The following is a 20,046-nucleotide window of genomic DNA, read 5'->3' as shown; positions in this document are numbered from 1 at the left end:
AAATTTCTAGAGTATTGAATCACTAGCTCTGGGGATCCATTTCGCCTCCTCTCTTATCTGAATATACTTCTATTGGAGAACTTCGGTCCAAAGCTTGTTATTTTCATGCTTCAATTGCCAAGCTAATTTGGCTCCACAGGCTTTATTCATTGACGCTAGCTTTTGGAACCCTAATCCTCCCACATTCTTTGGTTGGCAAAGCTTGTCCTAACCAATAAGATGCCATTTTCTTTCCTGTAGATCACTCCATATGAAACGTCTTTGGAGTCTCTCAACCTCATCACAGATGGCCACTAGTAACTTGGCTACTTGCATTGTGTACAGAGAGATAGTACTTAGAACTGATCTAGCTAGAGTGATGCGGCCTGCTAGAGATAGGCAATTAGTCTTCTATTTCGCCAGTTTCTATTGGACCTTCTCCACTATGTACTTAAATTTCTCCTTTTTCCTCCTTGTTCTTGCAATCGATACCCCAAGATAAGTACCAATATCAGCGGCATTCTTCATCCCCGTAATATTCCTCATTTCAATTATTTGGGATGGTTTGACATTATGAGAAAAGAAAATGGATGACTTTCCTAGATTTATTTTGTCCCCTAAGGTAGCACAAAAGGATTCTAGACAGTCAAGCATGCAATGAGCTTGCTAGTTCGTAGCCTCTCCAAATAGTAACAGATCATCTGCAAACATCAAGTGTGAAATATAAGGGCCCTTTTTAGTAACCCCTATAGGCTACCAACTCCCATCTTGCACCATATCAAAAATTAAATGGGATAATCAGTCCATACAAAGCACAAAAATATAGGGTGATATCGGGTCACCCTGTCTCAGTCCTTTCTGAGTATAAAAGAATTTCGTTTGAGTACCATTCCAGATTACATTGACAGAGACAGTAGTGATACATTCCATTAGCAGATCACAAAAACACTCTTCAAATCCAGCAAGAATTAAGGTTTCATGAATGAATTTCCAAGATAAGCAATCATAAGCCTTTTTGAGGTCAATGTTCATAGCCACCCGTCCTCTACGCCCCCTAGCCTTATCCACTTGATGAATTATTTCTTGGCCAATAATAATATTATCCTGGATATGACGTCTAGGAATGAAACTCGCTTGGAAAGGGGAAATGACACTGTCTAACATGCTTTTGAGCCTACAAGTCAAAATTTTTGTTATACATTTGTAGTGCACCGTACACAGAGAAATTGATCTAAAATGAGAAATAGTCTCAGGTCTATCACATTTGGGGATCAAAGCAATGAGAGTCTGGTTAGCTTCAGCGATAGAACTTGACCCTTCAAAGAAATTTTTAACAAAGCTACACACTCCCTTTCCTACAGTTTTCCAATTAGATTGAAAGAAAATAGGAGGAAACCCATCCACTCCAGGGGCTTTATAAGGGCCCATCATAAAAATAGCCTTTTTAATTTCTTCATCACTAGGAACAAAGGCCAGATTAGAATAATTAAAATCATCCAAGTAGGGAAAGATAATAGATGTATTAAGGAATGATAGAACCTGGTTATCCTCTGAAAAAAGCTCTTTGAAAAAGCCAATCACCAAAGATTTGAGCTCATTCTCATTCAAAATCCAAACATTGTTAGCATCTTTCAAAGTTGCAATCTGATTCCGCCTTCTTCTGAAAGTAGTCTTCAAGTGATAAAAGCACGTATTTCGGTCACCCTTGTTCACCCACTCCCCATGAGATTTCTGGAACCATTTTAGCTCCTCCTATCGCAGCACCTCTTCTAATTCATTCTGCAGAATTATCTCAAGCTCTTGCAGGAAATAAGAGTTCGCATAAGCTAGAGATTTTTGAATTCCTTGGAGACGAGCCATAATTTGCTTCTTCTTCTTTTCCACCATTCCAAAAACTTCTCTATTCCAAATCTTCACAGTCTGTGAAAACTTATAAAGGTTTTCTTCCAAGTCCTCTTCGTTACTCCATTCTTTCCCTAGAAAGGACTCGAATTCTTTGTGCATTAGCCACAACGCCTCAAACCGGAAAGGACGAGGAGCATGCTGCTGGTTCTGGCTTTTATGAAGAGACACCAAAAGAGGATTGTGATATGAAAACTTGGTTCTTGGCAAGACCTGTACCCCTGCTTGTGCGAATTCCAGGAGAAAAGGAGAGTTTTTGAGTCCTCTGTCCAAACACTCGAAGAAGCGTCTATATCCATTGATAATTGGGCCTTTCCAAGTAAACCATGGGCCCACTGCTCCAAGGTCCGTTAAATTACAGTTATCCATCTGATTTTTGAACCAATTCGTTCTGGCCTGAGTGGCCCTAACACCATCAATTCTTTCATCACCGGTGAGAATGTCATTAAAATCCCCATAAACCATCCAAGCATCTGAAATATTAAAGGACATCAACTTTAATTTATGCTAGAGAATGTGCTGAAAATTCGAGTGAGGAATTGCATAAACTATAATGAGTAGGATTTTCTTCTGGTCTTCCTCCCACTCAAAATGAAAAAATTGCCTATCTTGTTTGATGATTTTTATTCTGCTACAGTCCTCCTTCCACATTGCAACTAAGCGACCTAATCTTCCCTCACTGGGAATAATAACTATTTTATTAAAGCCCAACCCTTTGAGCTTTGCAAGTTTCCTCAGATCATCACATCGGGTTTCAGCCATGACAATAAGATCGGGCTTGTATCGATTAACTAAGACTTTCATATTAGGTAGAAGGTCCTTACCACAAGCACCTCTACAATTCCAGTATATAAATTTATCCATTAAAAAATGGGAAAAAAAAAGAAAAAAAATGTTGGGGTAACCCCAGGCTTATTCTAATTGGGTCTCAGGGACAAAGGAGCCCATACTCTCAACAGTCCCAGAAGCAACAACCTCCATTGGGCTTTCCAGTCTGTTCTCCCCATTCGGTGTGGCCTCTAGAAGCATCTCGACACAGTCTTCCAATAACACATCCCCTGGATCCATTTCTTCAACAGGGACCTCCTTGATGGGCTATGAATAGTGGGCAATTGACCCAGCTTCATCTATCCCTCCGGGAGGGAGAGTTGGGCCTGTAAGAAGAAGCAGCCCATTTTCGTTGGTGTTCTCATATGGCCTCTAAGTAGTCACAACCCCCTGGTTCTCCAGTGTTATCCCTTCTCCCTCCTCACGTGCTCTCTTGTTTGCTTGTTTTGTCTCCTTTTAGGCTTCTACTTTTTTCAATCCCAACCCCCTTTCTCCACTATTGCTCTCCCTTTGCGCACTAACTTATCCCTTCCCCGTACCACTCTTCCTTCCCTTCCTCTGCTTTAACATACTCTGCAGTCCCAAGTCGTGGTGATCCTAAGATTGTCGTTCTGTAGCACTATCATTCTCCCTCCTGCTATCAGGCTCCCTATTCTCCTCCTCCACGTCAACAAGGATTCCAAATCTTGAACCCGGTTTGACAGTTTGACCCTGTTCATGCTGCTTGTCCCTTTGTCTTCGTTGCCAGCATGGTTTTTGAACTACCGACCAAGAATCCACACCTTGGCCATTAACCATCATCTCATCATCATTAGCTTGTCTCTTCTCAGTTCCTTGAGCATTCATTGCTTCCCCTTGTCTTTGGGTGTTGCAATTCAGCTTACATTCCTCAGCCGTGTGCCCATAAACCCCACACCTTGTACAGAGAAGATGAAGCCCCTTGTATTGCGGGTAGTAATCTTCCCCATCAAGATGAAAACCAGACATCAGTTGCTTATTGAGATCAACCAGGACGCATGAACGAGCATAATGTCCTCTGATGTGAGATGCTGTGTTGAAATCTATTTTTAAAGTCTTGCTGATCCTATCCCCCATAAAAGACAACGCCTCAGCATGGTAATACTGATAAATATAAAATAATAAAGTAGAGAGAAAAATAGGAGAATGAACTGATAATTTGCATTAACTGAATGGGCCTTTTAAATAGGCAAATTACATGATAAATAAATAATAAAAATAATAACCCCACCTCCTAAAAATTAGCCACGACTCACAAAATGGGATAATGGAATCTGATCCTAAATGCATGGAATGTGGGTAGCAAAAATCACGCAACAAATAATCCATAACGGGAAAATGGGATAGTGGGAATAATGCGCAATCAGGTGAATAATTCAAAGAAATTAAAATAAATTAATTTCCAACAATCCCTCCCTTAAACTAATGTTTGCAAACATTTAGTTTAAGAGTACCAGGATTTAAGCTAAGCCCTCCCATGAACAAAATCTTCCATAGAACACACTCCAAGCATCTTTCTAAGCTTCATGAACAGATCTTGCTTGAGTGGTTTAGTAAAAATGTCAGCCACTTGATCTTCACTTTTGCAGAATACCAAATCAATAGTATCATTATTGCAAAGGTCACGTAGAAAATGATATCTCACGTCAATATGCTTGCTTCTTCCATGCAATGTTGGATTTTTGGAAATTTTAATTGCTGAAACATTGTCGCAATAAATAGTCGTTGGACCCTTTTCTTGATTCTGAATTGTTTCAATCAATCTTCTTAGCCATATAGCTTGACACGAGCAAGCTGCTGCAGCAACAAATTCAGCTTCTGTAGTCGACAAAGTAACAATTGGTTGTTTCTTTGAAGACCAAGAAATAGCTCCATCACTCATCATAAAAACAAAGCCTGATGTACTTTTTCTGTCATCCAGGTCTCCAGCATAATCACTGTCAGAAAAGCCATGAAATTTTTCTTTTGGGTTAGCCTTATAAAAAATACCAAAATCAATGGTACCTTTCAGATAACGAAAAATCCTTTTTGCAGCTAACAGATGATTCTCAGTTGGATTTTCCATATAACGACTTATAAGACTAACACCATGCATGATGTCAGGCCTTGTAGAAGTGAGATACATTAAACTTCCAACCATTTGCTTGAAGAAAGTAGCATTAACTTTCTTTCCTTCATCATCTTTCACCAACTTTAAGCCACATTCTATTGGAGTACGAACAAGATTGCAATCCCTCATTCTGAACCTGTCCAAAATCTCAAGAACATACTTCTTTTGTGAAATAAAAATCCCACTTGATGATTGCATAACTTCAATGCCAAGAAAATAACGCATTAAGCCCAAATCAGACATCTCAAATTCTTTCATCATGTTCTCCTTAAAGGCGTCAATCATGTCTATATCATTTCCAGTATAAATTAAATCATCAACGTAAAGAGACACAATAAGAATTTTTCCATCTTTTCCAAATTTTGTAAAGAGAGTATGTTCATGAGAGCATTTTTGAAAACCTTCTTTAGAAAAATAGGCATTTATACGACTATACCAAGCTCGTGGTGCTTGTTTTAGGCCATACAAAGCCTTTTTCAGTTTATATACCTTTTCTTCACTCCCTTTCTTCACATATCCAAGTGGCTGATCAATATAGACTTCTTCCTGCAACTCACCATGTAAAAATGCAGATTTCACATCTAATTGATAAACTTGCCAAGAATTTTGGGCAGCCATGGCTAACACTAAACGAACAGTGTCAAGCCTAGCAACTGGAGCAAAAACTTCTTTATAGTCAATCCCAAATTCTTGCCTGTAGCCTTTTACAACAAGGCGTGCTTTGTATTTGTCAACTCCACCATCTTTGTTCAGCTTTGTTTTGTAAACCCATTTGACTCCAATGGATTTCTGCCCCTTCGGGAGCTCCACCAATTCCCATGTATTATTTTTCTCTATAGATTTGATCTCCTCATCCATGGCAATTTGCCATTTTTTATCTTTATCAGCTTCTTCGAATGTGAGGGGATCACAATCTGCAAACAAAGCAAGGTGAGCTACTGAATCATCATCAGATAAGTCATCTCCACTTACATAATCCACCATCCAAGATGGTCTCTTTCGAGCTCGACTAGCACGAGATTCTTCCACTATTATAGTGGTTGGTGCTTCTGCACCATTTGGAGAATGTTCAAGAGTAGCAACAGTGGTATTTTCTAGGTGTGGCACTTGCTCCTTTTCATCTTCAATTTCATCATCACAATTAATTTGAGAAGGCTGCTGCCCATTCCAATTCCAAGTACTATCTTCATCAAAAATAACATCCCTGCTAATCACAATCTTATTGGTTAGGGGATTAAATAATTTATAAGCTTTAGATTGTTCACTTACACCCAGAAAAACACATTTTTCACTTTTATCATCAAGCTTCTTTCTTTTCTCATCTGGAACATGAGCATAGGCAATGCAACCAAAAATTCTGAAGTGGTCAACAGCTGGCTTTCGTCTACTCCAAGCCTCTTGTGGAGTCATGTTTTGAACAGAAAAAGTAGGACATCTATTCAATACATGAATGCTCCAATTTACTGCTTCTGGCAGAAATTCTTTGGAACTTTTCCCTTTGCTAGCAAGCTTCTCACCATGTTGAGGATGGTTCTATTCTTCCTCTCTGATACACCATTTTGTTGTGGTGTATAAGCAGCTGTAAGCTCTCTTCGAATACCAAATTGCTCACAAAAATTTGCAAATTCTTTTGAGCAATATTCTCCACCGCGATCTGTACGGAGAGTTTTAATCATCTTTCCTGCTTCCTTTTCAATTTGAGCTTTAAAGCTTTTAAATATATTAAAAGCTTCATTTTTCTCCTGCAAAAAATAAACCCAAGTTTTTCTAGTAAAATCATCAATAAATGTGATAAAATATTTTTTACCACCATTAGAAGTTGGTGTTATTGGCCCACAGATGTCAGAATGAATTAGCTCCAAGACTTCTTTTGCTCTCCATGACTTTCCTTGAGGAAACTGAGAACGTGGTTGTTTGCCAACAACACACTCTTCACAAACTTGGGAAGGAGCAGAAATTTGAGGAAGACCAGTGACCATATTTTTCTGATGAAGAGTTTTCAATCCACCAAAGTTCAAGTGGCCATAACGGTAATGCCAAAGCCACGAAACATCCTTCTCATTAGCCAACAAGCAAGACTGAACACTCATTATCTTCAGAGGGAATAACCTGTTTGAAGTCATTGGAATAACAGCAATAGCACCTCGTGAAGGATCATATATCTCACAAGTCCTATTTTGAAAAGTAATAGTATACCCTTTTTCTTGCAATTGACCACCACTCAACAAATTACTTTTCAGATCAGGAACATAATAGACATCAGATATGGTTTCAACAAAACCATTTTTAGTTTTTATTTTAATATTGCCTTTTCCCAACACCTTAACAGTAGAACAATCGCCAAAACTTACAGTGGAATTGAAACCTTCATCTAAAGAAGAAAATAAAGATTTTCTTCCACACATGTGGTTGCTGCAGCCAGTATCCACATACCAAATATTTGAATGAGGTGGCTCGGTAACTTGATATGCCATCAACAAGGTATCTTCGGCCTTCTGTTCTGCAAAGTTTGACTTCTCTCCTTTTTCCTTGTTAGGCAACCTAGCATAACACTCAGAACGATAATGGCCAAATTTATGACATCTAAAGCATTCTACCTTAGATTTATCAAATTTCTGATCTCGTTCTTCGTGTCTGCCTTGAAATTCATCCTCCTCTCCTTTGTCATCTCTATGGCCTCGGTCTCCTCTTCCTCTACCGCGACCTCTTCCTCTTCCTCGACCTTGACCTCTACCTCTACCCCTTCCTCTAGAGTTTGAGGAATGAGTAATAGTGGAAGCTTTTAAAGCTTGTGCCTCTGATGTTGAACTGCGGTTCATTTTCTGCTCATGAACTAACAAGGAGCTCTGTAATTCATCAAGTGAGAGTGCATCTATATCTTTCGACTCTTCAATAGAGCAAACAACATAATCAAATTTGGAAGTTAATGAACACAATATTTTTTCAACAATAGTAACATCTTGCATTTTTTCACCATATAAACGCATCTTGTTACTTATCTCCAAAGTCCTGCCACAATAACTAGTGACAGATTCACCATCCTTCATCTGCAGAGTTTCAAAATCTCTTCTCAAGGCTTGAAGCTGGACACGCTTCACTCTGGTAGTGCCTTCATATTTCCTCTTCATGGAATCCCATATATCCTTGGAAGTATCTTTGCAAAGAATAGTTTCCAGGATGGGACGATCAATTGCTTGAAACAAATAGTTCTTTGCCTTCAAGTCCTTCAGCTTCAATGCCTCAATTTCTAATGGTTGTGCATTCGTAGGTGCTGCTACACCCTTCTCTACAACCTGCCAATACTCCTTGGATCTCAAGAAGTTCTCCATTAGCATGCTCCAATGATCATAATGACCATCAAAGCGAGGAATAGATGGCTGCACAAAATTGGAATCTGCAGAAGACATGTTGCTATAGCAAACAAAAACTAATTAGAGGAAAAAATATTACACTCTCAGAACCTGGCTCTGATGCCACTGATAAATATAAAATAATAAAGTAGAGAGAAAAATAGGAGAATGAACTGATAATTTGCATTAACTGAATGGGCCTTTTAAATAGGCAAATTACATGATAAATAAATAATAAAAATAATAACCCCACCTCCTAAAAATTAGCCACGACTCACAAAATGGGATAATGGAATCTGATCCTAAATGCATGGAATGTGGGTAGCAAAAATCACGCAACAAATAATCCATAACGGGAAAATGGGATAGTGGGAATAATGGACAATCAGGTGAATAATTCAAAGAAATTAAAATAAATTAATTTCCAACAAATACTCATACTCGGGAACCAAACCCATACTGCAACTTTGTCGATTTTAGTAGTAGATGATTTAAAGTTTGGTTCCCAAGGTCTCACTGTCAGGTAATGGTCATAAACCATCCAAGGCCCCCCAGTCAACACTTCCATGTAGTCTCTCTTGTTAGTTAGTTTAACAATGAAGAAACCATGCTCGATATCAATTAGTTTTATGACGCCTTTCTTCGCCCACATCTCTTGTAATCTTTTCTCAAGCGCTTTGAAGCCAATAGTTTGGCCAAGCAGCTTAACAATCACTGACCGCTTCCAAGCACGGTGGAACTTCCTTTTCATCTTCTTCGAGAATCTAAAGGTTGGGAAGTTCCTTTTTGGATTCTCAATGACCTGAAAATCCTCTTCATCCTCTTCTATTGAGTCTTTCTCATCTTCTTTTTCCTCTTCAGAATCGGACTCGACCTCCTCAGGCAGCACCTCCCCCTGTGACGTTTCGTTGGAGGTCCCTTTCAACCTCTGTGCAAATGAGGCTCTCTTGTTCCCTGTTTCTCTGAAGTTAGTGCCTAACGGCGGCCACTGTTGAAAATCGTTTCCAACCGTAGTCCCTCCTTTGATCTTCTTTGCACTCCTGCTAATCAAATCATCCTCCTCTCTCAACGGAGAATGCTCGATCGGCTTTGTCGGTGCGCGGGTAGAGAGCACGAGAGCAATGTTAATCGCAAATAATATTGCTTCTAATAAAAAAGTGCCTGGTGAGATGACCCATTAAATGACACATCCTCGTTTCTCCCTAAGCTGTTACTCATATTGCCCGTTCCGCGTCAGAAAGCCAAGGTCCAGAAAATGCGCGGATATTAGTTGATGGGGTCTCCTGTTATACGTTGTACCCAAAAAAAAAAAATAGTTGTAGTACACTTCATATATAGTTATATTTTCTTTTCTATATTTTGCCGGATACATTTTCTTTTTGCATTCACCATTAAATGTATGAACGCATTCATATTAAAATCAATAAGATGTTCTCATGGTTATAGAGGTTTATTTTATCATTTATGAATAGTAGTTTTTATATCATTTTTTGATCATTTAAAAATCGTATTTTTCCCTTCCAAAACTTTTTATTACTTTCTTCCGGGGCCTATTAATCATTGTGACATGATCTACAAAAATATTATATAAATGGGAATTTTTTTTAAAAAGCACTTTTTAAAAAAAAAATTATATTTAGGTCAAAATGCCTTAAGAAAGTATGTGCACGGGTGACGCAAACAGAAAGTACTAATTAGTTTCTTTCTTGGTTGGGCAACATTTTTATCCACTGGGGATAAGGTCACGTATTTTTCAATAAAAGCAGCTTATGTAATCACTCCACCAAATCCTTTATATAAAAGGGAAATAGCCGAATCATTAATACTAAATAACATGGTTAAATTAATTTACTGTTTTTAGAAAATACCCATATTAAATGTTTCGTATTATATCAATGAAGGTTGATTTAGTTAATAAGAAATTGACTCATAACTTATAGTGTTTGATATTGTGGCTTCTCAGTAACACCGACTTAATTATTTCATATAATTAAAGGGCGTAATGGAAATAATGCGGTATGTTGGCAAAAAATTGGGAATAATAAAGTAAATAGATAAGACAATGGTGCAAAATATTTCTTATATTTAGGATAAATAACGCTTCTAAAATTTTCTTGAGTGAGCCTAGTAATAATATTGTGCACTATAATTGTTAGGGAAAAAAAATATACTGTGCACTATACTCCCTCTTATTCTTACCATGAGAGATAGGTAACCAATTTATGAATATTAAAATATTAATTAAGTTAATTATTTATGATAAATATGTGTTAATTTTTTTATAATATCCTTTCAAACCATGTGCATTGTAAAAATTTCTTTATAAAAATTTTCTTACTATATACATTTAATAAAGATAATTTAGTAAAAATTATAAATATTTTAAATAAAGTAGATCGAGATTTTATATTTAGAATTAACATAAGAGATAATAGTCAATGTATCATAGTTGGGGTTTGGATTGGTTTGGTAATTCTCATTATTTGAGAATCTACTTTTGCTTAATTGCTTAATTATCGGCAAGTATGCAGCTCAACCAGGGAAGTCAAATTCTGTTGCATTTTTTAATCCAAAGAAAGTTCAAGCAGCTTTTGACTTTGTTTCAATTTTTCACGTACTTCCTCCGGTCCTAATTATAACACCCAGTTGGCTAATTTGAGGAGATTAAGAAAAGAAGTTAAGTTAGTTATTTGTAATAAATATGTGTTGTCTTTCCTAAAATATCCTTACTAATCAACTATATTGGCTAGAACTAGAATTATTAGAAGAACTACCTTGGAAAAAAATACATAAATATGAGAGACAAAATGGATTGGAGTCTTATATTTAAAACCAAAATAAAAATCAAATAGAGTCTTATATTAAGAACCTAGTACGATGGAATGCCAAAGTCTAAACTATAGTAGTGTGTGTGTAATGACAATGGATTATCTCTCATGTATGTCAAGTCAGAACTCTCTATCGGTCATTTATTTTATCAACAACCCATGTCAAACTTCCATGTGACTGCCCATTGTTTAGGTGCCTAATTTGTTGATGGGTTGCATAATTTCAGGATTTAGGCAAAACTATTTGAAAAATTTATTGTGCCAAAGTAATCATCATCAATCCTTGTATCGTTTTTCTAACCTTTTGGACTACCGAAATCGTCCATCAAGGTTTTATAATCAATAAATTCTAATACTTCACTTTCATAGATAAAACGTTGAGTTAGAGCTTTTATAATATAGTTGGTCTCATACAGAAATTAAACAATTTTGGTGTCATAATTGAGATTTCAATAGCCATTTAACTTCTCAAATTAACAATGAGGCCTCTAAGATAATCTATAGCAATAACTTGCTGCATATTTTTAGGCTATAAAGATTATAGAATCTTATAATTAATCCTCACAGCCAGTTAAGGAAGAATATTTAAAAACCAAAGGTTTTTACCAGGAACTCTTCATAATGCCTAGTCATTGGTGAGTGTAAAATATTATTAATACATATTGATTTAGATAATAAGCTATTCATTGGTTTTGTCATTTGAAGGTGAGACTGAATGGAACCCTGATTTACTCCGTTGGCTTATAACTTGATCTCATAGTTGATCCTAAGCAAGTTGAACAAACCAATTGCCATAATGAACTGGAAAGCTTGTGCATTACGAAGAGAATTAATCTTGAGATAAAGAAGTTTTCAAATTCATTCATAACTGCACCACAAATTTTTGACATGAAACATAACCCAATGAACAAGCTATCATTTAGAAATGCCCTTGTAGTTATCAGTGCCTTCATCACTTGACCGGACAAATCTACCCCAAAAGGGATGATCCTCCCAAATTCTGGACATTTCTTCTATCGGAATACCCTTAGTCTCTGGCACCAACTTGTACACGAAAGTCGTCATGATCACGACGAAACAACCGAAGAATATGAACAGCCCGAATTTCAGGTGACACAACATTAATGTGAATAACTGAGCAATTAGGAAGGTGCTGATCATGTTCACAGCAACTGTGAGACTCTGAGCAGCAGGCCTTACTTCAAGAGAAAAAACTTCACTGGGCACCAACCATCCTAGAGGACCCCAAGACCAGGCAAAACCAGCCACATAAACACAAATTACAGCGACAACCACAAATGAATACCACTGAGGCAACTTTCCAGGGTTCCCAGTTGTGCCAAATTCAACACCAATAGCAATTGCCATGATAATCTGTGACCAAAACATAGATGATATATATGCTTATAAGCATCTAACTGAAATAACCAGTGAGATATGGAATAAGATTTAAGAAGGAGACAAGGTGGAAAAGTTTTGTTTGATTTACCTGACAAACTAACATTTGAAGACCACCTTCAAGGAAGAGAGTTCTTCTTCCAAATTTATCTACGACAAGAATTGAAATCAATGTTGAGACAGGTTTAACACTGCCTATGATCACAGCAGACATGAGTGAAGCAGTGCTTCCAAAGCCAATTGATCTGAACAAGATGGGAGCATAGAATGTGATCACGTTCAGGCCAGTGAATTGCTGGAAGAAGGGAATTAATATTGCCATCACAAGCTGAGGCCTATACTTCCTCTTCCTCAAGGTTGCCCAAGGGTGTTTCACCTGCTTTGAGGCCTCTCTAGCAGCAACTAGATCATTAAACTCTGCATCAATGTTAGGTGTACCACGGAGTTTTATGAGCTGTTGTTTGGCTTCTTCAAGACGGTCACGTTCAACAAGAGAGCTTGGTGAATCGGGAAGGAAAAGGGACCCCACAAGGAAAATAATAGCAGGGACTGCTCCTAGCCCTAAGCTCAAACGCCATCCTTGACCATTCAATATTTTGGCAAAGTAGTAGTTCACAAGGTTGGCACCAAAGATGCCGATAGTTATAGATAATTGGAAACACATGTTTAAAGCTCCTCGGTACTTGTAAGGAGCCATCTCAGAGACGTAGATGGGCACAGACTGAAAATAAAACAGAATGTAAATTAAGAATCAAATAACAATAATCAAGCCGTTCAGGTAGCACCATATTGCAGCAGAATCAGACCCAGAAGCTAAGTCAGATTATTACCTGATTGGCACATCCAATACCAAAACCAAGTAACATCCGACCGACAATAAGCATCCACATGCGGATGGCTAATCCATTGAGCAATGCGCCTGTGACAAAGAAGACGCCGCCAATCATCATAGTCGCACGCCTTCCTAGCTTTCGTGTGATCGTGGATGCACCAAGACCGGAAATTAGAGCAGTCAGATACAAAGAAGACGTGAACAGCGTCAGGATCTGACTATTGAATTTACAGTATTGATTCGACGAAGCTTTCATGTTAGACTCTCGTTCGTATACAGATGGAAAGAATTTCTCAAGGAAGGAATCCATAGACGTAACTCCACCTACAAGAAAAAATAAAACGACCCCACATCAGAAATTTCATCCCTCCGGCGACACACCAAAATTCAGATAACTACACATCTTCTACAGCAGAAATTAATTAAAGAAGGGGAAATTGTGTTCATTTAGACATTTCATCAAACAGAGGATACATTAAAACAGAGATGCGAAATTCATTGACTGGATAAACACAAGGAATGAGCATCCAAGTGTAGTGAGTAAAATGAAAGTGGTAAACAGTAAAAAGGGGTTGAATCATTTACCAGAAACCCCATGATCATAACCAAAGATTAAACCACCCGTGGCTGCAAGGACGCAAGTGAGGACGACCCTTGGGGTGAGTTCGCCTGGATATTTCATTGCAGTGTCCATAGCTTCGCCTTTCATGATTGAGTTACCACAGTGATACAACTCTAAATTCTTCCTTTGTTTTTGTTGATGCAGAGATACAAAGCGCTAAAACCTACTGGAGAAGAGAAAGGGACATTTTTTATATAGAAACGTCCATGTGGAACAAACAACACAAAAATAGAAGGAAGGATTGGGGATCAGGATGGCACATCATTTCGGTTTCAAACTTTTTCAAATATAGAGAAAAGTTCGACTTCTCAATTCTTAAATTAGGGATTTCATATTCGTATTTTTAGCATCAATTCAGCTCTCTTTCCAACTTCGTCAAACTCCCAACCTCCCCATTGTCTCTGTAAATCAAAATACTGACTCGGAGATAATTATCGGAAAAATTACAGCACACACATATGGCAATATATATATATATATATATTCCTTTTTCCCGTACAAGGCAATGGAAATATATATACATAGTTATGGCCAAAAAAAAAGGTCTGTAACAAAGGGAATTTAAACGATTTGATCATATCTATATCTATAATCTATATCTATAATTTTATATATAGTTATGATATGATAACACTGCTGTTATTTAACTCCCTGATAACAATTCATAGTAAAAGAAGCTAGTTCTCCATAATGTGGTGAATCAAAATTTAAATTTCTATCAAAAGAAGTGCATACATTCAGTGATAAATAGTGTCTAGGACAGGATTGTCTTTAATAAGAATAAAAAAAATTTATAGCTGAAAAGTTATATTACATGCTCCAGTAATTAAATTCAAGGATAAAATTATGTGAATTTTTGTCATACATTGAAGGATGGAAATTTGATGTGCAACCCTTAAAAGTTTCATCCTATGTCCTTGTTTATTATTCACATAAGGAATTAAATAATTGAGAGAATCAATTATTCAGATTCACGTGCTTGTTTAAGAATAAGAAATTAGAAACTTCTTTAAGTTTTTACCTAATGGTGGGTTTGGTTCGTAGAACGGGTAGGAATATAATGAGATTCGAAATGGAATGGAATGTAATATAATAGTGATTATGATGGGTATGTTTAGGATGAGTTTAGATAAATACATTTATATATATAATTAAATATAAATAAATATACAATGATCAAAATAACCATATTAAATAAGAAAATTCCAACCCTTTCATTTTCTTTTTGTAGTCTTCGATGCCTCATGCCTCCAAAAGAGACCGTGGGATGAAGGGGTTTGTTTACAGTAGGGGTGTTCAATTTGTCCCGTCCCGGTTCCGGTGAGTTCGGGACGGGACGGGACGGGACAAAAAAAATTTCGGGACGGGACAAGTACGGGACGGGACGGGACGCGGGACGGGGTTGTCCCGTCCCGTCCCGTCCCGGGATATTTTTTTTAAAAAAAAATTATTTATTAATAATTATTATTAGATTATTCAATTTACTTATTAATAATAATAATTATTTTTATAGTGATTTTAACTCTTAAGTTGTAATATTATCTCAACAATATCTCCTTCCTCAATAAAATAATTCATAAAGCCATTATATAGTGTTTTTTTATCGTATTTTTTTTACAGTATTATTTTTACACCTTTTTTATACTATATAATTGAGTTTTTTACATAATATTTTTTATAATGTTTTTATCTTTAGAAGCCTAACAAAAAATAAGCATTATAACATAAAAAAAATTTCATATAAAAAATTATAATTTTTTTTTTTAAAAAAGGGGGAGGGGAACGGGACGGGACACGGGACTAAAACCCTGTCCCGTCCCTGTTCACTGGGACGGGATCGGGACGGGTCTGTCCCGGTCCCGTCCCGTCCCGTGAGCACCCCTAGTTTACAGGGAAGCGTCGCTAGAAGAGGACGGACGCAAATAGTGGATGGGGTGGTCAAGTGGAGGAAGAAAGAAGACGGGGATAAAATAACTAACCAATTGTTTATTAGTTAAGATGGTAAACGATCTCCTCTATATATACAAAAAAAAAAGAACATAAATTTGAATCTTAAAAAATATATTTGTTAGAAAAACTTTAACTTTAATGCTAATGGTTCGGCATATATTAGCTTTAAGTCCAAAGTAATTTCAGAAGACTTTGAATTTATACCAAAAAAAAAAATATTATTCACTTTGTTTTTTATATATATTTTTTAAAGTGACCTCCACTGTAATTACACATGTTAAATTATTTTTGTTCTAGTACATTTGATTAATAAGGGTATTTTAAGAAAAACAATACCCATTTATTACAAATAATTAACTTAACTAATTTTTTTAATATTTATAAATTAATTACTTAATTCTTTTATTAAGCAGTAGATGCAACGTACTTTGCATGAAGACAACTTGAAAGAGGATAAGCGGTTTGAGTTGTCACGGTGCTGGAATGGTGCTGCCGGGTGGATAACGATGAGCATGAAGATAGAAATAAATCTTACTTTTAAAGCTGCTCATGTAAAAAATTTAATAATATACCCATGTACATTTTAAAACATACTACCTCTAGTTCTAATTATAATACCTTATTTGTAGTGAGGTAATATTTGACGATATTTTGTTATTGCACATGCCTTAGCTTGTCTTATGTATATGAAATTATATGTTTTACTATTTCAACTAATATATTCAACAATTAATATTGGCATAATGATTTATTATAGGAAAATTAAGACAATTAATTATTTGATAATTACCTGATAAATCAGGTAAATTTTAAAATATATGTGATCCTGCAGTTGACAATTAGGAATGATGTACTTTTTTATTTTAATAGGATACATAATTTAAAATAAAAATAATATTATAACTGATATTTGTTATATCAAGTTCTTTATATTTATTATATCAAATTATTTAATTATCCATGGTCATATACTTTAAAAAAAGCATACATAGCCATGTGCAGCCATGCGTTAGTGAAAAACTTGATATAAGTATCATTTTTATTAAATAATTAAAAAAATTATACAATAAAAATTTTAAATATGAACTATTCAAATTAAATTTTAAGTGATTTAGATTTGATATGCTACTAAGCAATTGATTTAAAACTCAGGGATTGTTACATTTTATCCTAATTATATAGATGATTGAAAGGATGCCAAAAATATATATATATATATATATATATCGACCATTGAAGGAGAAGAAAAGGAAAAATTACATTATCTCAAAGGGAAAAAAATAATTATAAAAATCTTAATAACAACATGTAAGTTGTTGTCATTTTCCGTGCTGAAACAGTAAAACTTACTATTACATGTTAGTTTACCATTATTAAAACCTCTTAATAATTACGTTGCTTCTTTAGAATTCAATAACAACTCTCCCGAGGAAAAAGTATGGGTGGTTGGACGTCTTCCATCACTGTGATTCCATGAGTCCGTGAAAATGAAACTTTTATATTAGAAGAAAACAAAGAAAGAGAAAATACTAAAATAGGGACATTAAAATTTTGAGTAATATTTAGAAATATTGTCACATTCACTCAAAAAAGGTCAAAAAAAAGAGAGAGAAGGAAATTTTTTTTTTTAAAAAAAGATTGTATTGATAAGACGTTGCTCCGCAGTCTGCGCCCTAAACCAACCTGTGTTCGGGTATCTGGGGGGTTGATGGGCCCCACTGTGCTATTTCTGAAACGCGATGCGTGCCCGTGAGTGAACCCTATTTCTTGTGAATAATCTCGGAGACGTAACAACAGCGTCTCGGACAAATTACTTTCAATGACAATACACCGGATTTTAATTATAAGAACTAGTTAATTAAATTAAAAAAATTAATAAAATAAATTAAATTAGTTATTTATAATAAATATATATTGTTTTTTTTAAAATATCTTTATTAATTAAGTGTGTTGGCTAGAACTACTATTATTCGAATAACTATCTTGGAAAAAAATATATAAATGTTAGAGATAAAATAGATTGAGATCTTATATTTAGAAGTAAAATAAAAATCAAATGAGATCTTATATTAAGAACTGAAAGTAGTATTAAAAAAAGATATTTTTATATTCAGACAAATTCAAAATTCAGATTTTATGTTATAACTCATTCTACTAAAGACCCGTTTAGAGTAGCTTATAGGCAACTTTTCAATTGTGATTTAAAAAATATAAAAAAAGCATATAATAGAAGTTTTGTTTTGATTTATGTAAAACTCATTGTAAGTGTTTTTGAACATAATCCCAATACCATAAGACTAGTGGTATATTACACTTCTTGTTTTTTTTTTTTTTGGTTTGCCAACATATTACACTTCGTGTTGGGGGAGTGGAAGTGAAAACATATATTGTTGGGTAGCAATTATTATTAGACTAGTGGAAGGAGAAGCGTGTACGGGAAAAGGCAAGCCAATAATGAAATATGATTACAATCACCAGACAAAAATTACTACCTCCGGTCCTAATTATAAGAGCCGGTTGATTAATTTGAGGAGATTAAAGAAGTAAGTTGAGTTAGTTATTTGTCCTAAATAGGTTTTGTCTTTCCTAAAATATCCTTACTAATCAAGTATATTGAGCAGAACTCTTATTATTGGAAGAGCTACTTTAGAAAAAAATATATAAATATGATAAACAAAATAGATTTGGGTCTTATATTTAGAACCAAAATAAAAGTCAAACAGGAATTTATATTAAGAACCGGACGGAGGTAGCATATCAATCCATGATGAGGAGCCAATTAAGATTGACTGCGTTATCGCACATCCATTTCAAAATGACTAAAGCCCTTTGAAAAGTTTACAGTGTGAGAGATTAGCCATTGTTACGGGTGACAGAACTTTTAAACTCAACCTAACAGAGAAAGAGACAAGGTTCCAATATGAGGCTTAATATAAGATTGCCTAATTATTTATACACTGTGTCTTTGGTTGTTAATATAAAAGTTCGACTAGAGATTTATTTCGATTTTAAATAATATAATAATTCAGTCTATTTTATCTTCTAAATTTATAATTTTTTTAAAGAATATTAATTAGATCTAATTCACTCTACTTATTGCTCGATTAGGTTATAAGTCAATAAAATATGTAAAGTAACTTTAAGGTATAAACCTATATAATAAATTATTTGCACAAAATTGGAAGGGGGTGAGGAAAGAGTTTAAAACTTCTCTCCCCTAATACTTGTCTCTTGTCTTCTCCAACTTCTTTGATTATGATGGTGTGGATAAATCTAGCCCGTAATTTATTAATTTTAAATAATGATAATCAAGTGTCTTTGTAAGTCATTAACATAATAAAATATATTCTCTAATCCTAAATGTATATGCATATTCTGCGCAATGAGTTATACACACACAAATATATATATATATGTATTTTAATTTGGGTGGTTTATAATTTGGCGGCCAATGAGATGCATGCTCATTTGGTCATTCTGAAACGGTTTTGGTCAGAAAAGAAACTTATGGCCCAATGAACGGCATAGATAGGGCATATTCTTTGGGTTATCATCATGCTATAGGCTAATAACCCGGCCCAATTAAGGCCATTTGAGTCTGCATATTATTATCTTATGTTCTAAATATAAGACTTTGTTTCTAATATTTAGGATAGGAGGTAGTATGTCAATATTCTTGGGATGGTGTACATGGAACAAACATTGTCGAGCGGTGTCCCTGCTATATGGCATTTGACAGTATCTTGAGAAATTAGTTTCTCACCATTTAAATAGGGATACTCTTAAAAAAAAAAAAAACAAAGAACTGACGTGAACTTAGAATCTCATCCAAACGTGGCAGGTGACGTTACTCCTGATACAGGGCACTGGTAACTTAGTGCTTCTGAAAATTAGGGAGATGCTTGCTTTTCAAAGTTAGTTTAACAAAGAAGGATGTCCACATTCGGGGATTTTACAACATGACTCTGTAATACTTAAAGGTCTTGGGGAAAAACGATTGTTTGGATTTAATCCCCTCATTGTTTTATTTCTAATGTGTTTTCGGGCATAGTCTCTCTATTGAAAAAGAAAAAGAAAAAGAAGAAGCAAATTTTGTACCTTTTTTTACTTTTTCTAAAAAAAAAATCCTCAAACTAGATGTATGTCTAACATTTGGATAAAAGAAAAAGGGTCAAGGTCAACCTGTTTAGTACATAGAATTAAAGCATATAGAAATTATAAATCAATGT

The 20,046-nt window shown here is 35.3% G+C and overlaps 2 protein-coding genes across 2 annotated transcripts; both read right to left on the bottom strand.

The window, feature by feature from the left end:
• Positions 1-1,731: 1,731 nt before the first annotated feature.
• LOC114749751 (uncharacterized) lies at positions 1,732-2,949 on the bottom strand. Its single transcript, XM_028938290.1, has 2 exons — positions 2,832-2,949; positions 1,732-2,354 (listed from the first exon to the last, which is right to left on the bottom strand). The coding sequence occupies exons 1-2, from the start codon at positions 2,947-2,949 to the stop codon at positions 1,732-1,734; spliced, it is 741 nt and encodes a 246-aa protein (XP_028794123.1).
• Positions 2,950-11,811: 8,862 nt separating this feature from the next.
• LOC114749753 (sugar transport protein 1-like) lies at positions 11,812-14,088 on the bottom strand. Its single transcript, XM_028938291.1, has 4 exons — positions 13,831-14,088; positions 13,244-13,569; positions 12,505-13,134; positions 11,812-12,389 (listed from the first exon to the last, which is right to left on the bottom strand). Exons 1-4 carry the CDS (start codon positions 13,952-13,954, stop codon positions 11,931-11,933), a joined length of 1,539 nt encoding a protein of 512 aa, XP_028794124.1. The 5' UTR covers positions 13,955-14,088; the 3' UTR covers positions 11,812-11,930.
• Between the last annotated feature and the right edge of the window lie 5,958 nt (positions 14,089-20,046).

The sequence above is a fragment of the Neltuma alba genome, unplaced genomic scaffold, assembly GCF_004799145.2.
Source record: "Neltuma alba isolate B1F8T4 unplaced genomic scaffold, ASM479914v2 tig00006159_pilon, whole genome shotgun sequence".
In the NCBI taxonomy this organism is placed as follows: Eukaryota; Viridiplantae; Streptophyta; class Magnoliopsida; order Fabales; family Fabaceae; genus Neltuma; species Neltuma alba.
This window is presented reverse-complemented; position numbering and strand designations above follow the sequence as displayed.

Coding starts and splice junctions, on each gene's coding strand:
- LOC114749751 (XM_028938290.1), bottom strand. CDS start 2,949: ATGGATCCAGGGGATGTGTTATTGGAAGACTGTGTCGAGATGCTTCTA. Junction 2,355..2,831: donor TGCTTCTGGGACTGTTGAGA/GTATGGGCTCCT, acceptor TTAATATTTCAG/ATGCTTGGATGGTTTATGGG.
- LOC114749753 (XM_028938291.1), bottom strand. CDS start 13,954: ATGAAAGGCGAAGCTATGGACACTGCAATGAAATATCCAGGCGAACTC. Junction 13,135..13,243: donor GTATTGGATGTGCCAATCAG/GTAATAATCTGA, acceptor TTTTATTTTCAG/TCTGTGCCCATCTACGTCTC. Junction 12,390..12,504: donor TTCAAATGTTAGTTTGTCAG/GTAAATCAAACA, acceptor TTTTGGTCACAG/ATTATCATGGCAATTGCTAT.